Raw genomic sequence first — 26442 nt, 5'->3', positions numbered from 1 at the left:
ACTCTATGCCGGAAGAAAAGAACGCAAGTGTGAAAGTTTCTCTCAACACAAAAACTATTTTCTATATTGAAGCCCGAGGAAAGACTTGCTGGCCATGTTTCTCCCCTGCAATGGCTGCATTATTACACGGGGGCATTAAAATGAATATTACATTCATAGATTCATGTAATACTTGGTCTTATGTCCACACGTTCAGGTTTTCTGACGCAGTTTTGGAAGCCAGGATGTTTATTTTTTTTATCAGATCTGTTTAATAAAGTTTTTTTTAGCATACAAAGATACACAAAATACAAAAAGTAGAAAAAGGTGGAAAAACCACTTCCCCAACTCAAACCCCATATCCCCCACCCCACCATGCAGTCCCCAACATCTCAGCCATTCCCCAACAGATTAAAAACCTCTAAATGGCAGCAACAGAGCCGCAGTCGCGAGCCCTGGATGCGTAATCCAAGCCTTCCAGTGTTTCCTAATGTTGCCTCCTTTCACCTTTACTTTCCATTCCATATAAATCATATTATTTTCCACTTTTATTAATTCTGTTATCCCTGGAGTAGATGATTGTAGCCAATACTTAGCTATGAGTTTCCTGGCAAGCGCCAACTGTATTATATCTGTGGTAGAAATATCCATTACACAACCCTGGGGACCATTGGGTGTAAACTGCAGACCACAGACCTGCAAGAGCCGGACATGACCACAACATATGAGCCGTATCCGCCTCAAGATGGGTACATCTAGGACAACTAGCATCCGTCCAAACGCCCATTTTATATAGCAATAGAGGTGTAGTAAAAATAATTGTGACTTACGCTGTGCCACCCGATTTGAGGATAGTTAAGTTTTCCTTGGTTGAAATGACAGTCCCATTGGGTATCAAAGAGGAGCTGCCATAGGGTTAAATAGAATCCGTACGCTAAGATCAAGTGGATTCACCATGTACTCGAGGAAATATATATTTCATTCTGACTTGAAGGCGAGATGCTGAGAAAGCAGTTTTAAAATGAGAATATAAACTAATACTGGTGGCTCCATATCTGACGTGTCTGTGCAGAATCGGGTTTATCTGTTAAATCTCTCAATCCCAGTTTTCGTTTATTCTTCTGACCACATTTGGGAAATAGTTTCTTGTGCAAGAAATAACCGAGGAAAATGCTGAGAGTGCAAATTTGTTGCTATTCTCTAAAGAATGTCTTTTTTAATAAATGTTAGCTTCTTTATGCCATTCCTCCATTATTCAACTTCGAAATGTATGAATAAACCGAGAACTGACATTCACCTATATTCATATTGACAACAGAAATGGCAAGGTTATTAACACATTTCCTGGAGGAATAACAGAAGTAACAGATAATATTATGTAATTTTAGCTTACTTTTATAACTGTGTATTGTTACCACTTCTTGTCGATGTTTATTTTTGGGAGCAATGGTCACGTGTTCCTAAAGGGCATCTGTCAGCAGATTTGTCCCTATGACACTGGCTGACCTGTTACATGTGCATTTGGCAGCTGAAGGCATCTGTGTGGGTCCCATGTTCCCATGTGCCCGCATTGCTGAGAAAAATGAAGTTTACTATATGCAAATGAGCCTCTAGGAGCAACGGGGGCGTTGCCATTACACCTAGAGGCTCTGCTCTCTCTGCATCTGCCACGCCCCCTCTGCATTTTGATTGACAGGGTCAGATGTGATGAGGTTTACAATGCCTGGCCCTGTGAATTAAAATGCAGAGGACGCGGCAGTTGCAGAGAGAGCAGAGCCTCTAGGTGTAACAGCAAACGCCCCCGTTGCTCCTAGAGGCTCATTTTCATATAGTAAACATCATGTTTCTCAGCAATGCGGGCACATATGAAGATGGGACCAACACAGACGCATTCAGCTGCCAAGCGCACATGTAACAGGTCAGCCAGTGTCATAGGTGCAAATCTGCTGACAGATGCCCTTTGAAGCGGTTGGCCCAGGAACAAAATTTATCACCTATCCACGTACTGTAAATGTATTAGGGTCCAATTGCTGGGGGGGTTTCGGAGCCCTGTGTGTAAAGGGCCCATGAGTGACCACTGCTCCTTTTCACTTTTACGAGGCTGCTAAGTGCAGCACTCCGCTACCTCCGATACCCTATAGAAATAATTGAAGCAGTGGCCACACATGAGCACTACCACCCACCCCATTCACACGAGACTCGTTATCATGATCAACGGGGGTTGGACTACCAGTGATCATAGCTGATAGATGATATAAGCTGTTCATGGGCCAACGCCTTTAACGGGTCTTTAATTGTCGTGTCTAGAACTATTCTATCACAAGGATTCACGCCAACCTTTAATCCATGAGAATGTTGTGATCAGGGGCAATAAACTGCGCTAATTTTCCTTTTTTTTCCCGTTGTCAGCTTGGCTCAGAAGATTGTCGCCACTTACCGACTGTGCTCCGAACAGCTGTCATCCCAGCACCACTATGACTACGGAATGCGCGCCGTGAAATCTGTCCTGACTGCTGCCGGCAACCTCAAGCTTAAGTATCCAGAAGAGAATGAGAGCGTGCTTCTTCTGCGAGCACTACTAGATGTCAACCTGGCTAAATTCTTGGCACAAGATGTCCCTCTCTTTCAGGTAATCAGACAGTGAGGCTGCTACAAATGATATCATTTTACTTCAATACAAAAAAACACCGACAAATGGCAATTAAAAGGACACTGCTAAAAGTATTGCAAAATTGTATCTTTATTGAACATGTAAAAACAACATAAAAGACATAAAAGGGTACTGACTTCCAAAACCACAAGAAGGTGCGCATCTGAGGTCATGTATAAATGTATGTAGACCTTGTAAGTCAAAGGGCTACATATGAAACAATCATCCCACTATGTGGTGTATCCCCATAAACCAGGAGTCCCCCTTCAGGACGCTGATGCGAAAAACGTGTCAGGGTGTTGTGGAGATGCCATTCTTCTGGGTTTGTATACCGTAATGCTTGAAATGACGTTTTTTTGTTATTCCTCCTGGAAATGTATGAATAAAATGACAGCTGGGGGTTACTAGCTGAAGGTGTGTTCCTACACAGTCACTGTCCATCAGACTGTAGGGGCACAGCCCTTTGTCAAAGGGAATGGTGCTACCCAGCTTATTTGGTCATTCATTTTTGGGAAGAATAACAAAGGGGCAGCGAAACGCATAAGAAAAGATACTCCAGAATTGTTATTTCATGGGGTACAAAATGACCTCCATTTTCATCAAACTGTAGATATATCACATCATTATGGGTAGTCTCTACCCTTATTACCACATAAAACCGTCCGCTCAGATAATTGGTGCATCTGTTAGATGTTCTAATAAAACTAACCAAGCAGATGTAAGAGTGCCCATAAAGCCACCCCACAGCTCCAGTTAAGAAGCTGTCCAATGGGGCAGATTTACTGCCAAGGGCAGGCTACATTCACACCTGCAGTGTGAATTCTGGCAGGCTGATCCGGCAGAGAATAGCCTGCCGGAGTTCTCCAGATCCAGCACTGCCAGATGCAACCGGAATGCCCGCCGACGCAATTAAGTATAATGGGTTCAGCAGAGATTCAGCTGCATTCAGCAAAAATGCTAAGAATTGGCCGAACACAAGCCGCTACAGGCGGCGGTTCATGTCCAGCCGATTCCTTGCCAGGTCAGGCGGCCGGAGCATAGTGCCGCAGGTGTTAAAGTAGCCTTAATCTAATGTGGCCAGTAAGGAGACCAAAAACTGCTGTGAATAAATGTTCTTCTAGAGCTTATGGTCCTCCCAGATAATTATACGTAGGATATAGTGAATTAAAAATTTATTGCACAAAATGTCAGATTAAAGTGGTATTCCAGACTTTTGTTATAGACGGCCTCACCTCAGGATAGGCCATCGGTATCTGATCGGTGCGGCTCAGACACCCACATCACCGGCGATCAGCTGTTTCAGTGTAGCTTTGGCACAGACATCTGAATCAGCTGATCGTAGGGGTGCGGAATGTCAGAACCCTGCCAGTCAGTTATTGATGGCCTACCCTGACTACAGGCCATCAATAACAAAATCCTGAAATATCCCTTTAAGCACCGTCTTCCCATAGAGGCCATCTTTTGGAGAGGTTTGATCTTGTAATACTGTATACATTATACAAACTTGGAGCCAAATTGAAGTTGCAATGGGTGTGATATTTGATGTTTGCTATTCTTACCATAAAGAATACCACCGTCTTATGACTTCACATCAGCAAGTGGCATTTATCATGTAGCTGAAGGTAATACAATGCACCTACTAATGTATTGTGATTGTCCATATTGCCTCATTTTCCATCGCTTTATACACTGCTCATTTCGAAGGGGTTATGACCACCGCTGCAGAGCTGGCTGGGATGGGAGCTGATGCACATGCATTCCTGACCAACAGAGAGGCCGACGATTTTTCCTAAGGGGGGGGGGCAAACGCGACCAGCGCTGCTGGATTGCAGGGTGGTCGTAACCCCCGGATACAAGCAGTTAATAATATAATGGAAAAATAAATCAAGCCAGCAAAGGAGGCAATATGGACAATTCGAATACATTAGTAAGTGCCTCGTATTCACTTACAAATGGTAAATGCCATTTGCTGACGTGAGACAACACCTTTAAACAATTTTGTCAATGCATACATAATGTGCTTTTTCTGTGTGATCCTGATCATAGAATACAGCAAGGCTGGAAAGCATCAGCTGCTCTTATGTGCATGTCATGCGTCTCTTGCAGGGTATCATCTCGGATCTGTTTCCTGGAGTTGTTCTGCCAAAACCAGATTATGACCTTTTTATTCAGGCCTTGAAAGAAAACATTGGCAAAATGAATCTGCAGCCTGTGCCGTGGTTCATAGGGAAGATAATCCAGGTGATGCTATCATTGTTTTGTCTTGAGATTTAGCTTTTTTCATATAAAAAAATGCACTAGAAGGGACACCACTGTCCTTTTTACATTACACGTTACAATAGATTGCTGGAACCCCCGCCATCCCTAATACCAGGGTCTCTGGCCCCCTGTTCTTCCTGACCAGCACCCACCAGAGTTTGTATGGAGCGCCAGTCAAGCACGCACACTGCAGCGTAATGCAACTCTATCTAGTGGCACCCGGTGTGCCTGTCTAGTAGAAGCTATGAATTCACTGCATACAGACATTCACTGTATTCATTGTGTTCATATAGAACAGGGATGTCCAACCTGCAGCTCTCTAGCTGTTGTAAAGCTACAACTCCCACCATGGCCTGCTGTAGGCTGTCTAGGCATGCTGGGAGTTGTAGTTTAGCAACACCCGGTGAGCCTGAGGTTGGACATCCCTGATATAGAAACTTGGATATTTAAACAAATACAGCACTTCTATAAAGCGGTGGTCCTCAAAATCTTGGTTGGGGACCTTATTTTTAGCACTAGCTGACTGTAACTGACAGAGAACCCCTTTAAAGGGATCCTCATAGCAGACTCAGACAGCATGAAATACAAACCGGGTCCATCATTACAATGAATATTATTCACACCTAAAGGGTTATTCTGGTTACTTCCGGTTATCCCTTATTCATTTTAAAGGGGATAACTAATTGCTGGGGCACAGACCTCTGGGACTCCCAGCAATCCCTAGAACTGTCCTGATGGAGTGTCAGGTTGGGCATGAACCCTGAGCTCCATGTATCCTCTATGGGACTGCTGGAGATAGCTAAGCATTGTACTCGGCTATCTCCGGAAGCTAGGAGATAGCTTGAAGTAACCGGAATACCTCTTTAACACTGCTGATTTTAAAGTTCAGCTTGATTGACATGTCATATACAAGTAGAGGGAGACCTGTCAATCAAGAAGAGCCCGTTAGGTTGAAGCCAAAAGGTTCCACCTTGTAGACACTTCTCCTCGTAACCAGCTCTTTTTTACAAATATGTTTTCTGTGAAATATGGCAGCACTTGCAAATAAAACATAAATCATTGCAATGAGGAAGCCTGTCAGTATCCCATGGCGAGGGCACACAGATACCTTTTAATTCTGTGCCTAGTAGACCTGAATAGCTGCCACGTACACAATTCCTGTAAAATCTAGCAAGACTTATTGTAACAGCGATTGCTGCATAATTATGAGCCACATGATTCTTCTGCTTCTTCCCATGGGCCAACATTTTTCATCCCGGTATTGCCTAGAACTATGGATGGTGCAGCTGATACGGATATTAGTTCTTACCATAAAATGACAATCTCAGTTGTTAGTAAATGACAGAAGCGAAAGGCTCAGAAGTAATAATGTAGCTGAATAATGTGTAAATCCGCTGGTAAATGAGCTGGTTCTTAGCATCCGCAAAGCCATCATTTTTCTTGTTCTCTTGGGTGGTTTTATGGAAATTTCAGAACATCAGAGTTACTGCGTGTATAAACACGAGGGTTAGAGATCGTAAATCTTTACAACTGGGGCCATCATTAATTCATTGTTGTTCCAGGGACTATTCTACAACCTAGATCATAAAGTAGAAGAACTTAAAAAGTAATTCACTCCATAAGACATATTTCTTATCACTTTATTAGTAGTACGTTTATGTGAAATTGTTGTCACAAACTCAGACTGTGGTCGAACTGCTGGGACCCCACTGATTGCTAGGACAGGGAGCGCTGTTCGCCCGTTCCCCCAGTTGCAAAACCGCAGAGGAGTTTGAATTAGACAGCATTTGAGCATGCGCTCTGCCATTCCATTTAAAGTCTATGGCGCTGACGCTATCTACATCAGAGCCCCAGACTTTGAATGGGAAGGCATGGCACATCCTTGAAGACCACTCCATTCAAACTAGACATGGTTTTGCAGCTGGGTGACATGGTAGACCACAGTGAGCTGGTGGTTGTTAGGGCTCTTAATAGCATTGTGATGGAATACCCCCTTAAGTTCTACTTTTCATGAAAAATTAAGACTTCAGAGTGCTGTTATGTTCTTATTAGGAAGCCTTTGCCTCAAGGTTCAGACAGTTGTGCTGCGGACCTCTCCTTCTCCATAACTCACCAACAAAGTTCTTATCATTGTCTGACATGTTACAAATTCACCGGTCACCAGTCACTGTTTCTACAATCCTGTTGGTTCACATTACTTGCCATTCCCTTCACTTCTCCTTCTCCTTCTCAATGCTTGAATCCGTTCTGAGGCTGCTGTAATCACAGGACTTATAATCTTGCAAATTCCATCTGTGGACTCACAAATGGTGCACAAGCCTATGTTCGAGTAATGTATTCAATTTATATTCTCTTTCACGCTCTCTCTGTCTGTCTCTCAGCAGAGTGCATACAATTTGCAATTTTCTGATAGAAATTTAAATGTACATTACATATAAATTCATGGATATCCTAAGAACTCATGGGTTTTTAAGCGGATCACTAGAGATATGATTGAACATTTTCTGGTGCATTTTGAGTAGGATGGGCCATCAATATTTGACCAGCTTACACAGACACAAAGGGTACTCATGTCTCCTGTGCTCCGTACCAACCCCCTTTATTTGCCAGAGTCAACATCCTCAGCTATACTAGTTGATCACCGGGATTTGTGCAGCTAAACCTTAAACCCAGAAATACAATTTTCATGGAGGAATTAATAGCTAGCAGCCCTGCACTTTCTATTGTTACTAACCATGTAAGACGTTTTTATTGCTTTCTTTACAGAAACTGGAATTCTAACTAGCATGTTTTTTTTCATTGCTGTATCATATAGATTATACATTGTCCTAATTTACACATTTACTCTTTTCCTTTGCATTTCAACTAATGTGTCACTGGGATCAGGCAGCCCTCATTTAGTGGTTTACTGTCTTATTGAAAATAAATGACGCAGGTGCATTTCACAAATCAGCCATCTACAGTATTAATATCTCAGCAGCCGATCTCTGAACCCCTCCTGCAATGTGTATATTAGCGCTAAATGAGAATGTAAAGTCTACCTTCTCCCTGGGAAGCAGCAAAATCTCTCCCAGGCAGATTAAATTAAAGATCTCATATAAACTGCAGATTTTAATGCCTGATATTACCAAGCAATTTGCATATATATTTATATTGTTCTAAAACTGCAGATCTATGAAATGATGCTTGTGCGTCACGGCTTCATGATTGTTGGAGATCCCATGGGCGGGAAGACTTGTGCATATAAAGTCCTGGCTGGAGCACTTGCTGATTTACACACAGGTAATGGGACCAACCACCAAATTGTAAAGATTCAGATGACCTTCCAGGGTAATTCATCCATAATGCATCCAAATGGTTTGAGCATTTTAGGCAACGGGGTATAAGGATGAAAAGGAAGTGGGGGGCTTCAGGTAAAGGGTATATGTGCATGCAAAGTTTAGGTTAGGAAAAAGAATAAATGCAAACTTATATTTAGCAGGTGACTATAGCTTGGTGGCCATGCACATTGGATGAATCTAGGCCAAACCCGTTGATAACGGTGGGAACAGCTGACCATCTGATATGTATCGGGATGTCTGGACTTTCCACCACTGATAAATGTTGAGGGAACAAAGATCTGACATGTTGGTGTAACGCTTGTAGGTAGGGACAGTGAGCTCTAACCTAGAACCCGGCTTGCTTTCCCTACCTATTTACTGTATAAGCCTTACTTGGTAGAACCACAACTGGACGACGGTCCCTACTCTAAGTAAAAGCAGAAACAGACAAACACTAACAAACAAACACAAAAGCAGAGTAGTACGGAAATGGGTCAGAGAGACAGAGAGTGGTCAGAAGACAAGCCGGGGTCAGACGCACAGAGGATCCGGTAGGCAAATGCAGAAACAGGGAACAAGGAACCGAGTTAGTGAGCCAAACAAGACTATCACTAGTATTCATACAACAAAGGATTTACATAGAGGGCCAGATGCTGATTGGTCCGAACCTGACTCTTCAATAGGTCAGGCACCAAACAAAAGATAGTAATAGGGCAGATGGGCTGTATATCGGCACGCTGCCTATTCCCCCAGCTCACACTCGCTGCAGGGAGAAGTAGAGAATTGCACTTGCTGACGTAAATTTAGATCATTTTCTACGCCTAAAACAGGCGTAGAAAATAATAAAGGTGAATCCCACACCCCAGCCCCTTTGTAGACCTGGCGTGAGCGGAGAAAAGTCGCAGATTTGCCCGCAAATCCCCTTTGCAACTGAATCTGTGACAGATTTACGCATATGGCGGTTGCAATGGCGAGCAGGTGAACAATGAGGAGAGGGCAGTGCTGGCACGGAGCGCGCCTTCTCTTCAAGCAGCTGATCGGCGGGGGTGCTGGGTGTCGGACCTCTCCCGATCTGATATTTATAACCTGTCCTGAGGATAGGTCATCAGTAAAAATAACTTGGACAACCCCTTTAAGCCAGCATCTCATCTGCAGACAGAGATAAAGTTTCCCCCAAGTCCTAATTTTTTTATTAATTTTCAAATCCTTATAAAGGATCAAGGCTAAATAAAGGTCTTTGAAAGAACTAATTTCTTCTTGCAGAGATCCAGTTAGCGTAGGGAATTTTACTGGCAATGCTTCCTGGGAGAGACAGGTCTCTTCCAGAAGTAAGGAAGCCGGACCACGTGAAATGATGTAACTGCTAGGAATCATTGATTCTGAGTCATGTCGTTTGTTCATGCTTACCAGCTAAATCGATGGATGAGTTTGCTGTGGACTTTAGAGTGATCAATCCAAAAGCCGTTACTATGGGTCAGTTATATGGATGCTTTGACCCCGTGAGTCACGAGTGGACAGACGGAGTACTGGCGACTACTTTCAGAGAGCAGGCGTCCTCTACCACGGATGATAGGAAGTGGATTGTATTTGATGGCCCAGTAGATGCTGTTTGGATAGAAAATATGAACACCGTCCTGGATGACAATAAGAAGGTAATGCCGTACTCCTTATTGAATGACTGGAAACAGTCGTCCATGAATTTTCTTTGTAACATTTAATTAAACGATAGAATTCCCAGCCTCGTTCTTCCATCTCAATCATTATAAAAGCCCCCACATAAAACATAAGCTAAGTAGGTGTTTTGATGCCTGTGAAGAACGGTCAATATATGATAATTGGCATGGTTCCCGCTTCCCTCCCCTTTAGCTGTGCCTCATGAGCGGTGAAATCATTCAGATGAATTCAAAGATGAGCCTAATTTTTGAGCCTGCTGACTTGGAGCAAGCTTCCCCGGCAACTGTGAGCAGGTAATTGGATTTTGCTTCAAATGGTCAGGTTAGTGTTGTTACTGTTTTATTTGCACGGCACGTCTCATCCTTTGGCTTTGGGTGTTGTGTTTTTTCTCCTCTTTGGAACCATGTAGGTGTGGGATGATCTATATGGAACCCCACCAGCTTGGATGGACTCCTTTAAAAGATTCCTACATGAGCACTCTGCCGGAACATCTCATGAATGAACACAGGGAACTGGTAAGGAGATGGATGACTCGAGATGAATTATTAACACACTTATTAAATTCTGTCTTTGAGGTTGTCAAGTAAATAATACAAACAGATAGAAAATAAGGAATATTTATCTGTGTCTGGATTGAAATAGTCACCTGTCAGCAGATCTGTCCCTATGACACTGGCTGGCCTGTTACATGTACATTGTGTTGGTCCCATGTTCATATGTGCCCACATTGCTGAGAAGAATTATGTTTTAATATACGGAAATGAGCCTCTAGGAGCAACAGGGGCGTTGCCATTACACTTAGAGGCTCTGCTCTCTCTCTCTATGCAACTACCACGCCCTATGCACTTTGATTGACAGAGCCAGACAGTGTAAACATGATCACACCTGGCCCTGTCCATCAAAGTGCAGAGGGTGCGGCAGTTGCAGAGAGAGCAGAGCCTCTAGGTGTAACGGCAACGCCCCCGTTGCTCTTAGAGGATATCAAAATCCTTGACAACCCATTAAGGCTGTGGGCATTCATCACAGGTACCCTTGACAACCCACTAAGGGGCTTCCATCGCAGGTACTAGGGTTTTTGACAGGTAGAATAGCGCTGCATGTGCAGACACTGATGACAGTTCCCATCATATGCTATTGGGGCCCAGTGGTTACCACTAGTGTCTGCTGATGTCAGATCCAGAACTGCGTTGGGGTTTCCATTTTTAATAGAATCCATGATACAGGGCACAGGAAATACTAATATTTATCAAAACTAGAACAAGGGAAAAGTGGATTTGCTGCCTTAGGGTAGGTTCACATATGTGGCACTACCGTAATTTACCATATCCGCACACCTTCAGATCCTCATTGACTATAAGCGATCTGGCGGGTTGCCGTCATAAATACCAGCGCATGCAGCAGTATTTGTCTAGCTGAAAGCTGGCATTTATTCCGTAAAGCCACCGTAAAGCCATTATAGTCAATGTAGGATTGGATGGTGTCTGGCAATATCCGGCTATGCTGGATACGGTAAACTCCAGTAGTCTGCTCCTCTGCCGACACAGATTACCAGAGTTTGTGGCGCAGATGTGAACCTACCCTTAGATTCCAGCTAATTTCTCAGTGCCCCTTTGAAAATGAATGTAGGTCCCTGACTATATGAACAACGCCACGTTTCCTCTGCACTAGTTTTCGTTAATCTCCCCTGGGGTGATATCTTGGCACTTCATACAGGATGACAAACTCAGCTCAGTTAAATCTGTACCGAACAGAACATAGATGACATACATTTTTAAAGTGGAATTGGTTGGGTGCCTTAAAGGTCATCCTATCTAAATGGTTGATGTTCTGAAATCCTGTATGAATCATGTCTTTTTTTTATCCATAATTTATATTCATGCAAGGTCAGTGCAGGAAGAATGTCTGAAAGACACACAGACTCATGTATATATTCGGCTTGCAGCTGTGTTCACTGTGCTTATGTATATCTTTATCTTTTTATTCTTTGGCTTGCCAGGACCACAGAAGGTTGGTACATTATATGCTCATTTTTTGCCCCATTCCATATTTCCTTATCCACAAATTCTCAATAGACTATATGAATGCGAAACGGCTGTGCAGTTATACTACACTTTTGTGAGTTCTCTGCCCTAGCCCTGTATGTAAATACCTTGGCCATGGCGTAGTGGCTGGAGTGCGCTACCCTGGTTAAGACAGGCCCACTAGAGGATATTCCTGTTGACCCGGGCTTTGATGCAGTAATTGGCACCAAAGGTCCAGTAGAAGACAATCCATTTGGACTTTACTTTGGAGTCACTCTCTTGCCAATAAGGTCATTAAAATGCTTTAAAGGGGTTGGCTCAAAAACAGTATTCAGCACCTATCCATGAGATAGATGATAAATGTGTGATCTCTGCTGGAACCACAGATCATCAGAATGGGTGTCCCAAGTCCCCTGCCTCATTGGAGTGGTAGTGACCACCTCTCTATTGTAACGGACAGTGGGTGTGGACCCACTGTGCCAACTAACCAGTTTGAATTTGGGCTAAACCAAAAAGCATTGTCCTGGTGGTTCCCTGGTATTCAGCCTTTAGCACATATACTGGGATCTGTACATTGCTGTAGGGAACCAACCCGGCTGCTACCTCCTGGAGTAGCCCTGGTGTTAACAGCTGCCTGAAGCTGGCAGCACAGAGCGCCGGCGTGGCATCTATTCACTTCTGTAGGACTGACAAAAATAGCCGATAGGAGATAGGGGTTCCACCAGAAAAGAACCCTAACAATTATCTCCTATCCTGTGGATAAATATTGCCGGTGGGCCATTCCGATTCAGATGCCCATTACGGATGGAGGGTCAACACTCATTTGCCAAAGCCAACACTGTCGCTACCCCTACAATCAGCATCCTAGCACATGCCCTGACAGGCCCTTTCCAGCTACGTCCCTGTATGGCTATGTCAATTGTTGTGCAAAAGTCTTAGGCACACATGTCACCAAGATTCATGTTTCTGTAGGAGAGAGCTCGTTGTAAGTTGCCTGCCCAGAATCTATAAAACCTGGTTTTGTGCACTTACTCAATTTTAGAAAATATAAGGATTCCGTACGTGGTGTTCAGACTTGTAATCATTACCTGTATCTGACATATACAAAGGAGTCTGTTCCCAGTTTTATGATGTATCGTAAAGGTTTGCTGGTTTCTTTCAGAGTTTTATTCTTTTTTACTGATAACAATTTCTAACTTTTATCTTGTGCTTTATTTTACTTTTAGATTAATGACATGTTCAACTGGCTCGTTCAGCCATGCTTGAATTTTATCCGTCTGGAATGTAAATTTCTGGTACAGACTTCGCCCATCCACCTGGCGTACAGCATGATGAGGCTTTATACCTGCCTGATCGGTACGTTGTTAATTTTTATTTTGCAAGATTTGAAAGGCACAGCTTTTATTCTCTAGCCATGTTTCAAACATCTGCATTGTGGCCCCAATGTGAATCATTTCTAATATTTCAGTCCATATACTGTACCTGTAACATAACATTTTTACTGAACAGAATAAACATATTATCGTATTTTTCAGACTATAAGACACACCATACTATAAATTGCACCTATTACACCTCAGATCAGACCCCTAATCCTCTTCAGATCCCCATTTTTCATCAGACCTTATATCGGACCCCAAAAATCTGACCTCCAAGCTTCATCAGACCTCAGATCAGATCCTCATCAGATCCCCAAGCTCCACCAGTCTCAAATCAGACCACACCCAGCCTCCATCAGCCTCAGATCAGATGCCCATCAGCCTCAGATCAAATCCAAGCCTCCATCAACCTCAGATCAGACCCCCACAGCCTCCATCAGCCTCAGATTAGACCCCACAACCTGCCTCAGATCAGACCTCCATCAGCCTCAGATCAGACCTCCATCAGCCTCAGATCAGACCTCCATCAGCCTCAGATCAGACCTCCATCAGCCTCAGATCAGACCTCCATCAGCCTCAGATCAGACCTCCATCAGCCTCAGATCAGACCTCCATCAGCCTCAGATCAGACCTCCATCAGCCTCAGATCAGACCTCCATCAGCCTCAGATCAGACCTCCATCAGCCTCAGATCAGACCTCCATCAGCCTCAGATCAGACCTCCATCAGCCTCAGATCAGACCTCCATCAGCCTCAGATCAGACCTCCATCAGCCTCAGATCAGACCTCCATCAGCCTCAGATTAGACCCTATCAGCCTCAGATCAGACATTTACTCAGTTGTATTAGTCTTATTAAAAAGGTTATTCGTGAGGTATAGATAATACTGACTCTTTTGAAACTTTGCTTGTATTTTTCAGTCCTTTTATTTTTCATATAAATAAATCGCTATAATGCATAGTAATCCTGAGAGCGCTGAACTGATTGCTACCCCATGCTGCGCGAGGTTTCGGGGGTCACGCCCCCTTAATCTTGCGTGCCTGTGGGTTGTAACCATGCGCTTCAAATCCAATCTCTTTCCATCATCATTTCACATTTCCATATATTCATTAATAGCTTCAGTTTTCACAGACGTACATAAAATATTTACGTTGCATTTAAAACCAGTTACTGAGATACTGATCATAGAAATACTTTACAATTGCAAATTTCATTTAACCCTTTAGGATATAGTGTCTCCATTTTCATTATCCATCTAGTCTCATCTGTTTATTTTCTGCCAGAGCAGTACCTTCATTAATGCAATCCAGCACTAGCCATTTTAAAGCATAAAATGTATGTTTCATTTCATAACAGTGTTGCAACAATGTAGTTTCGCTATACTTGTTTTCCTTTGTTTCACCTGCATTCACCTCCTGCATTTCTCGTCTAATATTAGATTTATGTTTCCTTAATCGTACCTTGATTTCTCTTTTTGTCTGTCCGATGTACCATAAACTACATGGACATCGAATGCCGTAAACAACATTAATGTAGAAAAATGGCGCATTGGGATTTTATATCCCTGTCTTGGGTGATATATCGAATCTCCTTTTAAAATGGAATTGCAGTTAGTACAGAATAAACACGGGAAAGTTCCTAAAAAAAAGTCTGCTTGTTTTTCTTTTTTGTTCTGATGTCACCGCTGATAAGTGTATTCCCTACAGTTCTACCTCTCCGATATGAAAAACTCGGTTTTTCTTTAAATAAATTGCAATATTTCTTATCATGTTTTAATAATCCCCAATATTAATTTATAGCATTTTTTATGAGAGTCGCGTGTCTATCATAAGTCCCTATATACAGTACATGCAGCGATTATCTGACTAATAGATCTTCACGTGAAATTTTGTCTACTTCACTACTAATGTTTTTAATCAATCTCCCTGGGTAACCACGATGGGTGAATTTTTTAGCGAATGTTTTTTTATGCTTGTCATACTCGTGGTCCATTTTAGTGATGCATTTTGCTCTAATAAATTGACCTTTTGGTATATTTTTTTAATTACGTGTGGGGCGTGATAGCTGGAATATAGCCATATATTATTTTGATCAGTTGGCTTGGCATATAGTGTAGTATTAAATAGTATGGCACTCAGGTGAGTATTTTTTTCCCCCAGCCACTTGACCATAGGGGTAGTGGGAGGAGAGGGGCAATACTAGGGGCACTGTGGGGTCATTATTATTACTGGGGACACAATAGGTGGCATTATTATTACTGGAGGCACAATACAATACATAACATTATTTATATTGCATTGTGGGGGCATTATTATTACTATTATTGGGGCATTATTTTTACTGGGGGCACTGTAGGGGCATTATTATTTCTGGGGTAATATAGGTGGGAAGTAATGGGGGGCATTTCTATTACTTTTCTAAAATTAACATCCCCACCCTTTCCTTGGTCAAACTTGATGGACTTATGTATTTTTTCAAACATATTATAAGTAACTCAGCTGCATCTAAGGCATTCCAAATTCCTCTTAACAACATAATGTAGTATGTAGGCATAGTTTGACATTTAAAGGGGTATTTCCATCGCTCATCATTTTCACAATTCAATGATTGGCTAAAGCAGTCATATGTCCATGTTGAGAGAGCAAGAGGTAGAGACCACTGAATGCAGGCAGGCTATTATAAATGATAAAGTACATGGAAGATATACTATATTGCTCTGTAGTATTCAAGTTAAATTGCCATGACTTTGACAATAAATAAGTGGGTTTTGGGTTGCAGTTTGGGCACTCGGCCTCTAAACGGTTTGCCACCAGTGACCTAGGCCATGTGATCGATGAAAATGACGTCACTAGCCTAGGAAAAGGCCACAGCGCTCTCCAGAGGAACATGACCTCTAGGAAGCTGTGAGTTGGACCCCTTCCTATCTGATATTGATGATCTAGGTCATCCATATCAAAATCTAAGAAGATGCACTTTTTCCCCTCAAAAGTCAGGGGAAAATAGCAGTGCGTCTTATAGTCCGAATGATATTGACCACTTCCATTATGGATGTGGTCCTCTCCTCAGCATGTAGGAGGAGCGGGGAGCAGTTAGGGAAGTGTTGTACTGAGTCTACTCACACTTCCGTTGTCTTCTTTCAGGCGCCATGCTGCACTGTGGCCTGCCTGCGTACAGCGTCAAGACGTAGTGCATGTAGCCGCGCACTATGACCTGACGCTGAGCAGGCAGCAGTGTGTCCTGGTTCTGGAGAGTGGCAGCGCCGTTCGGAGCAAGCAAGATACGTTTTTTTATTTTTTTTATGTCTGATCTGATCAATCATCAGCTGGTGCTGTACCTGTAGTATACCACGACCTGATCCAGGACCTCACTCAGGCTCCACAATTATATCCACATAATCCACTCAGTCGTATTAGGCTAGGTCTACACGACGACATTTGTTGTGCGACAATAGGGCACAACTACACTGCAACATTTTGTTGCACCAATGTCGCGCAATAATTTTTATAATGGCAGTCTATGGTGTCGCACTGCAACATGCAACATGCTGCGACTGCGAAGCAACAATCGCAGAAAAATCCATCTCGAATGGATTTTCTGCAACTGTTACATCGCAGTTGCAGCATGTTGCAGTGCGACACCATAGACTGCCATTATAAAAATTGCCGCGCGACATTAGTGCAACAAAATGTCACGCGACAAATGTCGTCGTGTAGACCTAGCCTTAGTCTTATTGAAAAGGTTATTCGTGAGGTATAGATAATACTTTGCTTGTATTTTTCAGCCCTTTTACTTTTCATATAAATAAATCGCTATAATGCATAGTAATCCTGAGAGCGCTGAACTGATTGCTACCCCATGCTGCGCAACGTTTCGGGGGTCACGCCCCCTTAATCTTGCGTGCCTGTGGGTTGTAACCATGCGCTTCAAATACAATCTCTTTCCATCATCATCATTTCACATTTCCATATATTCATTAATAGCTTCAGTTTTCACAGACGTACATAAAATATTTATGTTGCATTTAAAACCAGTTACTGAGATACTGATCATAGAAATACCTTACAATTGCAAATTTCATTTAACCCTTTGGGATATATATTGTCTACATTTTCATTATCCATCTAGTCTCATCTGTTTATTTTCTGCCAGAGCAGTACCTTCATTAATGCAATCCAGCACTAGCCATTTTAAAGCATGCAATTTATGTTTCATTTCATAACAGTGTTGCAACAATGTAGTTTCGCTATACTTGTTTTCCTTTGTTTCACCTGCATTCACCTCCTGCATTTCTCGTCTAATATTAGATTTATGTTAGCTTAATCGTACCTTTATTTCTCTTTTTGTCTGTCCGATGTACCATAAACTACATGGACATCGAATGCCGTAAACAACATTAATGTAGAAAAATGGCGCATTGGGATTTTATATCCCTGTCTTGGGTGATATATCGAATCTCCTTTTTAAAATGGAATTGAAGTTAGTACAGAATAAAAACGGGAAAGTTCCTAAAAAAGTCTGCTTGTTTTTCTTTTTTGTTCTGATGTCACCTCTGATAAGTGTATTCCCTACAGTTCTACCTCTCCGATATGAAAAACTAGGTTTTTCTTTAAATAAATTGCCATATTTTTTATCATGTTTTAATAATCCCCAATATTTATTTATAGCATTTTTTATGAGAGTCGCGTGTCTATCATAAGTCCCTATATACAGTACATGCAGCGATTATCTGACTAATAGATCTTCACGTGAAATTTTGTCTACCTAACTACTAATGTTTTTAATCAATCTCCCTGGGTAACCACGATGGGTGAATTTTTTAGCTAATGTTTTTTATGCTTGTCATACTCGTGGTCTGTTTTAGTAATGTGTTTTGCTCTAATAAATTGACCTTTTGGTATATTTCTGAATACGTGTGGGGCGTGATAGCTGGAATATAGCAATATATTATTTCGATCAGTTGGCTTGGCATATAGTGTAGTATTAAATCTCCCATTGTCTCCTTTCTTAATCTCTACATCTAGAAACTGTATAGTATTAGGTCTCGTGCACACGACAGTATTTATTTGCGGTCCGCAAAAAGGGGTTCCGTTGTTCCGTGATCCGTGTCCGTTTTTGTTTCCGTGTGTCTTCCTTTATTTTTGGAGGATCTCCAGACATGAAGGAAAGTAAAAAAAAAATCTAAGTCAAGTTTGCCATGCAAATGATAGGAAAAAAACAGACGCGGATGGCAATCTTGTGTGCCTCCGTGTTTTTTCACGGACCCATTGACTTGAATGGGTCCACGAACCGTTGTCCGTGAAAAAAATAGGACAGGTCCTATTTTTTTCACGGACTGGAAACACGGATCACGGACGCGGATGACAAACGGTGCATTAGCCGAGTTTTCCACGGACCCATTGAAAGTCAGTGGGTCCGCAGAAATTCACGGAAAACTGAACAACGGACACGAGACACAACAACGGTCGTGTGCATGAGGCCTTAGGGTGATAATGCACCTGTTTATTTTTATGTTTTTTTTCTCAGACCAAAACATTTTTATCCGCATTGATCTATAAAAATCAACAAGAAAGTCAAAATCTGTAATGTCATTTATAGGTTGTTTCTTTTTCGCCAAAAATAAACGGGTAATGTCCCACTTGAATGAACTGCCGTCTTCTTGAAAAAGACGTGGAGCATTCGATCCGGACATACCTAGCGATATGCTGAAAGCCTTCGAGCAAGCGGTTATCAGTGAAGTCACATCCAAGTGGATGGCGGCTCCAAAAGGTCATAATAACTGTACAATAAATTAAAGAAATGCATTGGATTCTTTGAAAAATGACACATCAATAATAATTAAGAGGGCAGACAAAGAAGGAGCAGCTGTCATTATGGATCGAGAGGCATATATAGCAGAGGCGATGAAGCAATTGACTGATCGTAATGTACGGTATATAAAAAAAATTAAAAGGATATACTACCCCTATATTTATGAAGGAGCTTAGAATATTATTGAATGAGTTCATTCAAAGTGGAATTATAGAAGAAAAAATAGCAAATACCCTAAAATGCGAAAGTCCAAAAGGGCCAATACTATATTTATTGCCTAAAATCCATAAAGACAGATTGAACCCCCCTCGACGCCGTATAGTTTCCTGCATTAGTTCATTGTTGCAACCTGTAGCAATTTATGTAAAAACACTACAAAGATGTCTATCTGATACTACAGATTATTTGAGACAACTAGAAAAAGAGAGATGTGATAATGTCACCTTTTTATGCACATTAGATGTACAGAGTTTGTACACTAATATTCCCCAACATGAAGGACTCCAATGCGTTAGGGAGATATTGATGCAGGATGCCAGTCTGGGCAACTGCATGATCGCCTTCCTGATGACATTATTGGAGTTCATTCTTACCAAAAATTATTTTAGATTTAATAAAGATCATTGCTTGCAGCTGCGGGGGACTTCAACGGGGTCCTTCCCTGCGCCAAGTTTTGCAAATATATTCATGGCGGCATTTGAGAATGAGCATATTTTCAATAATGGAAAATTAGAAACATCATCCACGTGGCTACGCTATGTGGATGATATATCTATACTGTGGAAGGGTACGGAACAGTCACTGATGGAATTTATCGATTATCTCAATTCCTGCCATGAAACTATAACATTTCAATTGCATTATCACCCTAAGGCCTCATGCACACGACCGTTTTTCAGTTTTTGCGGCTCGGGTGCGGACCTATTCACTTCAATGGGGCCGCAAAAGATGCGGACAGCACTCAGTGTGCTGTCCGCATCCTTTGCTCCGTTCCGTGGCTCCGCAAAAAAATATAGCATGTCCTATTCTTGTCCGTTTTGCAGACGAGAATAGGCGTTTCTACAATGGGCCGCCCGTTCCGTTCCACAAATTGCGGAAGGCACACGGGCGGCTTGCGCGCTTTGCGGACAGCAAACAATTGAACGGTCGTGTGCACGAGACCTAATACTATACAGTTTCTAGATGTAGAGATTAAGAAAGGAGACAATGGGAGATTTAATACTACACTATATGCCAAGCCAACTGATCGAAATAATATATGGCTATATTCCAGCTATCACGCCCCACACGTATTCAGAAATATACCAAAAGGTCAATTTATTAGAGCAAAACGCATTACTAAAACGGGCCACGAGTATGACAAGCATAAAAAACATTAGCTAAAAAATTCACCCATCGTGGTTACCCAGGGAGATTGATTAAAAACATTAGTAGTGAAGTAGACAAAATTTCACGTGAAGATCTATTAGTCAGATAATCGCTGCATGTACTGTATATAGGGACTTATGATAGACATGCGACTCTCATAAAAAATGCTATAAATAAATATTGGGGATTATTAAAACATGATAAAAAATATGGCAATTTATTTAAAGAAAAACCTAGTTTTTCATATCGGAGAGGTAGAACTGTAGGGAATACACTTATCAGAGGTGACATCAGAACCAAAAAGAAAAACAAGCAGACTTTTTTAGGAACTTTCCGGTGTTTATTCTGTGCTAACTTAAATTCCATTTTAAAAAGGAGATTCGATATATCACCCAAGACAGGGATATAAAATCCCAATGCGCCATTTTTCTACATTTATGACAAAAAATGTTGTTTACGGCATTCGATGTCCATGTAGTTTATGGTACATCGGACAGACAAAAAGAGAAAAAAAGGTACGATTAAGTGAACATAAATCTAATATTAGACGATATATGGAAATGCAGGAGGTGAATGCAGGTGAAACAAAGGAAAACAAGTATAGCGAAACTACATTGTTGCAACACTGTTATGAAATGAAACATCATTTGCATGCTTTAAAATGGCTAGTGCTGGTAGAAAATAAACAGATTGCTACAATATGAGACTAGATAGATGATGAAAATGTAGCGACTATATCCTAAAGGGTTAATTTGCAATTGTAAGGTATTTCTATGATCAGTATCTCACTAACTGGTTTTAAATGCAACATAAATATTTTATGTACGTCTGTGAAAACTGAAGCTATTAATGAATATATGGAAATGTGAAATGATGATGATGGAAAGAGATTGTATTTGAAGCGCGTGGTTACAACCCACAGGCACGCAAGATTAAGGGGGCGTGACCCCCGAAATGTTGCGCAGCATGGGTTAGCAATCAGTTCAGCGCTCTCAGGATTACTATGCATTATAGCGATTTATTTATATGAAAAGTAAAAGGGCTACAAGGGCTGAAAAATACAAGCAAAGTATTATCTATACCTCACGAATAACCTTTTCAATAAGACTAAGGCTAGGTCTACACAACGATTGTCGCGTGACATTTTGTTGCACTAATGTCGCGCGGCAATTTTTATAATGGCAGTCTATGGTGTCGCACTGCAACATGCTGCAACTGCGATGCAACAGTCGCAGAAAATCCATTCGAGATGGATTTTTCTGCGATTGTTGCTTCGCAGTCGCAGCATGTTGCATGTTGCAGTGCGACACCATAGACTGCCATTATAAAAATTGCCGCGCGACATTGGTGCAACAAAATGTTGCAGTGTAGTTGTGCCCTATTGTCGCACAACAAATGTCGTCGTGTAGACCTAGCCTAATACGACTGAGTGGATTATGTGGATATAATTGTGGAGCCTGAGTGAGGTCCTGGATCAGGTCGTGGTATACTACAGGTACAGCACCAGCTGATGATTGATCAGATCAGACATAAAAAAAACAAAAAACGTATCTTGCTTGCTCCGAACGGCGCTGCCACTCTCCAGAACCAGGACACACTGCTGCCTGCTCAGCGTCAGGTCATAGTGCGCGGCTACATGCACTACGTCTTGACGCTGTACGCAGGCAGGCCACAGTGCAGCATGGCGCCTGAAAGAAGACAACGGAAGTGTGAGTAGACCCAGTGCAACACTTCCCTAACTGCTCCCGCGCCTCCTGCATGCTGAGGAGAGGACCACATCCATAATGGAAGTGGTCAATATCATTCGGACTATAAGACGCACTGCTATTTTCCCCTGACTTTTGAGGGGAAAAAATGCATCTTCCTAGATTTTGATATGGATGACCTAGATCAGGCATGCTCAACCTGCGGCCCTCCAGCTGTTGCAAAATTACAACTCCCGAACAGCCTACAGCTATCAGCCTACAGCAGGGCATTGTGGGAGTTGTAGTTTTACAACAGCTGGAGGGCCGCAGGTTGAGCATGCCTGACCTAGATCATCAATATCAGATAGGAAGGGGTCCAACTCACAGCTTCCTAGAGGTCATGTTCCTCTGGAGAGCGCTGTGGCCCTGTCCTAGGCTAGTGACGTCATTTTCATCGATCACATGGCCTAGGTCACTGGTGGCGAACCGTTTAGAGGCCGAGTGCCCACACTGCAACCCAAAGCCCACTTATTTATTGTCAAAGTCATGGCAATTTAACTTGAATACTACAGAGCAATATAGTATATCTTCCATGTACTTTTATCATTTATAATATCCTGCCTGCATTCAGTGCACTGGTAGTGCTGTTCATAGTGTGCCCTGCGCTGATGAATGGAAGGAAAAGTCTTAGGCATATTGGTACACCATAGACTTTTTCTAGGGTGCGGGTGCCCAAAGAGAGTGCTCTGAGTGCCGCCTCTGGAACCCGTGCCATAGGTTCGCCATCACTGGCCTAGGTGCAGCTCAGTCCCATTCAAGTGAAGAGGGCTGAACTGCAGTACCCCCTGCCACTCCAGTTCCGACTCTTCCCATGTCTCCAGTGGTCTCTACCTCTTGCTCTCTCAACATGGACATATGACTGCTGTAGCCAATCATTGAATTGTGAAAATGATGAGCGATGGAAATACCCCTTTAAATGTCAAACTATGCCTACATACTACATTATGTTGTTAAGAGGAATTTGGAATGCCTTAGATGCAGCTGAGTTACTTATAATATGTTTGAAAAAAATACATAAGTCCATCAGGTTTGACCAAGGAAAGGGTGGGGATGTGAATTTTAGAAAAGTAATAGAAATGCCCCCCATTACTTCCCACCTATATTACCCCAGAAATAATAATGCCCCTACAGTGCCCTCGGTAATAATAATGCCCCACATTGCCCCCAGTACTATAAAAAGGCCACCTTAGTGCCCCCAGTAATAATAATGCCCCAATAATAGTAATAATAATGCCCCCACAATGCAATATAAATAATGTTATGTATTGTATTGTGCCTCGAGTAATAATAATGCCACCTATTGTGCCCCCAGTAATAATAATGACCCCACAGTGCCCCCAGTATTTCTCCTCCCACTACCCATATGGTCAAGTGGCTGGGGGAAAAAAATACTCACCTGAGTGCCATTCCCCACTGCAGTCTGTAATACATGCCACAGCCTCTTCTGGCCTACGGCCTGAGTCCCGGAGCAGGAGGGGGTATGGAGCATGACAGAGCGTCAGAGGCGTGGTTTACACTCAGAATGGGAGGAGCCACAGGTCCTTTGTCACCAAGAGGGCAGACTAATGTTTGTTGTGGTTTCTATCCTGCCATCTGGTGTCAATGGACCTGACAGCAGACGGTACTGGCGGGCTGCAGCACATTGATCAGAGACAGGGGCGGATACATTGTGGCATGATGATAAATTTACAGCAGGGCCAGCCGTGGCTGTCGCCCTCAGTACAGTACGCAAGTGTCCAAGTCAGCTTGTAGTTTATGGATATTTTCCATAGATTGCACAGTAGAAGAAAAAATAGCAAATACCCTAATATGCTAAAGTCCAAAAGGGCCAATACTATATTTATTGCCTAAAATCCATAGAGACAGATTGAACCCCCCTCGACGCCCTATAGTTTCCTGCATTAGTTCATTGTTGCAACCTGTAGCAATTTATGTAGATTCTTTCTTGCAGAGAAAAGTAAAAACACTACAAAGATGTCTATCTGATACTACAGATTATTTGAGACAACTAAAAAAAGAGAGATGTGATAATGTCACCTTTTTATGCACATTAGATGTACAGAGTTTGTACACTGATATTCCCCAACATGAAGGACTCCAATGCGTTAGGGAGATATTGATGCGGGATGCCAGTCTGGGCAACTGCATGATCGCCTTCCTGATGACATTATTGGAGTTCATTCTTACAAAAAATTATTTTAGATTTAATAAAGATCATTGCTTGCAGCTGCGGGGGACTTCAACGGGGTCCTCCCCCGCGCCAAGTTTTGCAAATATATTCATGGCGGCATTTGAGAATGAGCATATTTTCAATAATAGAAAATTAGAAACATCATCCACGTGGCTACGCTATGTGGATGATATATCTATACTGTGGAAGGGTACGGAACAGTCACTGATGGAATTCATCGATTATCTCAATTCCTGCCATGAAACTATAACATTTCAATTGCATTATCACCCTAAGGCCTCATGCACACGACCGTTTTTAGTTTTTGCGGCTCGGGTGCGGACCTAATCACTTCAATGGGGCCGCAAAAGATGCGGACAGCACTCAGTGTGCTGTCCGCATCCTTTGCTCCGTTCCGTGGCTCCGCAAAAAAATATAGCATGTCCTATTCTTGTCCGTTTTGCAGACGAGAATAGGCGTTTCTACAATGGGCCGCCCGTTCCGTTCCACAAATTGCGGAAGGCACACGGGCGGCTTGCGCGCTTTGCGGACAGCAAACAATTGAACGGTCGTGTGCACGAGACCTAATACAATACAGTTTCTAGATGTAGAGATTAAGAAAGGAGACAATGGGAGATTTAATACTACACTATATGCCAAGCCAACTGATCGAAATAATATATGGCTATATTCCAGCTATCACGCCCCACACGTATTCAGAAATATACCAAAAGGTCAATTTATTAGAGCAAAACGCATTACTAAAACGGGCCACGAGTATGACAAGCATAAAAAACATTAGCTAAAAAATTCACCCATCGTGGTTACCCAGGGAGATTGATTAAAAACATTAGTAGTGAAGTAGACAAAATTTCACGTGAAGATCTATTAGTCAGATAATCGCTGCATGTACTGTATATAGGGACTTATGATAGACACGCAACTCTCATAAAAAATGCTATAAATAAATATTGGGGATTATTAAAACATGATAAAAAATATGGCAATTTATTTAAAGAAAAACCTAGTTTTTCATATCGGAGAGGTAGAACTGTAGGGAATACACTTATCAGAGGTGACATCAGAACCAAAAAGAAAAACAAGCAGACTTTTTTAGGAACTTTCCGGTGTTTATTCTGTGCTAACTTCAATTCCATTTTAAAAAGGAGATTCGATATATCACCCAAGACAGGGATATAAAATCCCAATGCGCCATTTTTCTACATTTATGACAAAAAATGTTGTTTACGGCATTCGATGTCCATGTAGTTTATGGTACATCGGACAGACAAAAAGAGAAAAAAAGGTACGATTAAGTGAACATAAATCTAATATTAGACGATATATGGAAATGCAGGAGGTGAATGCAGGTGAAACAAAGGAAAACAAGTATAGCGAAACTACATTGTTGCAACACTGTTATGAAATGAAACATCATTTGCATGCTTTAAAATGGCTAGTGCTGGTAGAAAATAAACAGATTGCTACAATATGAGACTAGATAGATGATGAAAATGTAGCGACTATATCCTAAAGGGTTAATTTGCAATTGTAAGGTATTTCTATGATCAGTATCTCAGTAACTGGTTTTAAATGCAACATAAATATTTTATGTACGTCTGTGAAAACTGAAGCTATTAATGAATATATGGAAATGTGAAATGATGATGATGGAAAGAGATTGTATTTGAAGCGCATGGTTACAACCCACAGGCACGCAAGATTAAGGGGGCGTGACCCCCGAAACGTTGCGCAGCATGGGTTAGCAATCAGTTCAGCGCTCTCAGGATTACTATGCATTATAGCGATTTATTTATATGAAAAGTAAAAGGGCTACAAGGGCTGAAAAATACAAGCAAAGTATTATCTATACCTCACGAATAACCTTTTCAATAAGACTAAGGCTAGGTCTACACGACTACATTTGTTGCGTGACATTTTGTTGCACTAATGTCGCGCGGCAATTTTTATAATGGCAGTCTATGGTGTCGCACTGCAACATGCTGCAACTGCGATGCAACAGTCGCAGAAAATCCATTCGAGATGGATTTTTCTGCGATTGTTGCTTCGC

General features: G+C 42.0%; 1 protein-coding gene across 1 annotated transcript in view; it reads left to right on the top strand.

The window, feature by feature from the left end:
- Positions 1-26442, top strand: part of DNAH3 (dynein axonemal heavy chain 3) — a 373397-nt gene that overhangs the window by 256238 nt on the left and 90717 nt on the right. The window contains exons 40-46 of the mRNA XM_044304498.1: positions 2389-2608; positions 4736-4870; positions 8059-8170; positions 9619-9860; positions 10075-10175; positions 10292-10397; positions 13130-13259. Coding sequence (XP_044160433.1) covers positions 2389-2608; positions 4736-4870; positions 8059-8170; positions 9619-9860; positions 10075-10175; positions 10292-10397; positions 13130-13259 — 1046 coding nt within the window. The remainder of the gene's footprint in view (positions 1-2388; positions 2609-4735; positions 4871-8058; positions 8171-9618; positions 9861-10074; positions 10176-10291; positions 10398-13129; positions 13260-26442) is intronic.

The sequence above is a fragment of the Bufo gargarizans genome, chromosome 8 (genome assembly GCF_014858855.1).
Source record: "Bufo gargarizans isolate SCDJY-AF-19 chromosome 8, ASM1485885v1, whole genome shotgun sequence".
Taxonomy (NCBI): Eukaryota; Metazoa; Chordata; class Amphibia; order Anura; family Bufonidae; genus Bufo; species Bufo gargarizans.
The sequence above is the reverse complement of the archived record's forward strand: the minus strand, read 5'-3'. Positions and strand labels throughout refer to the sequence as shown.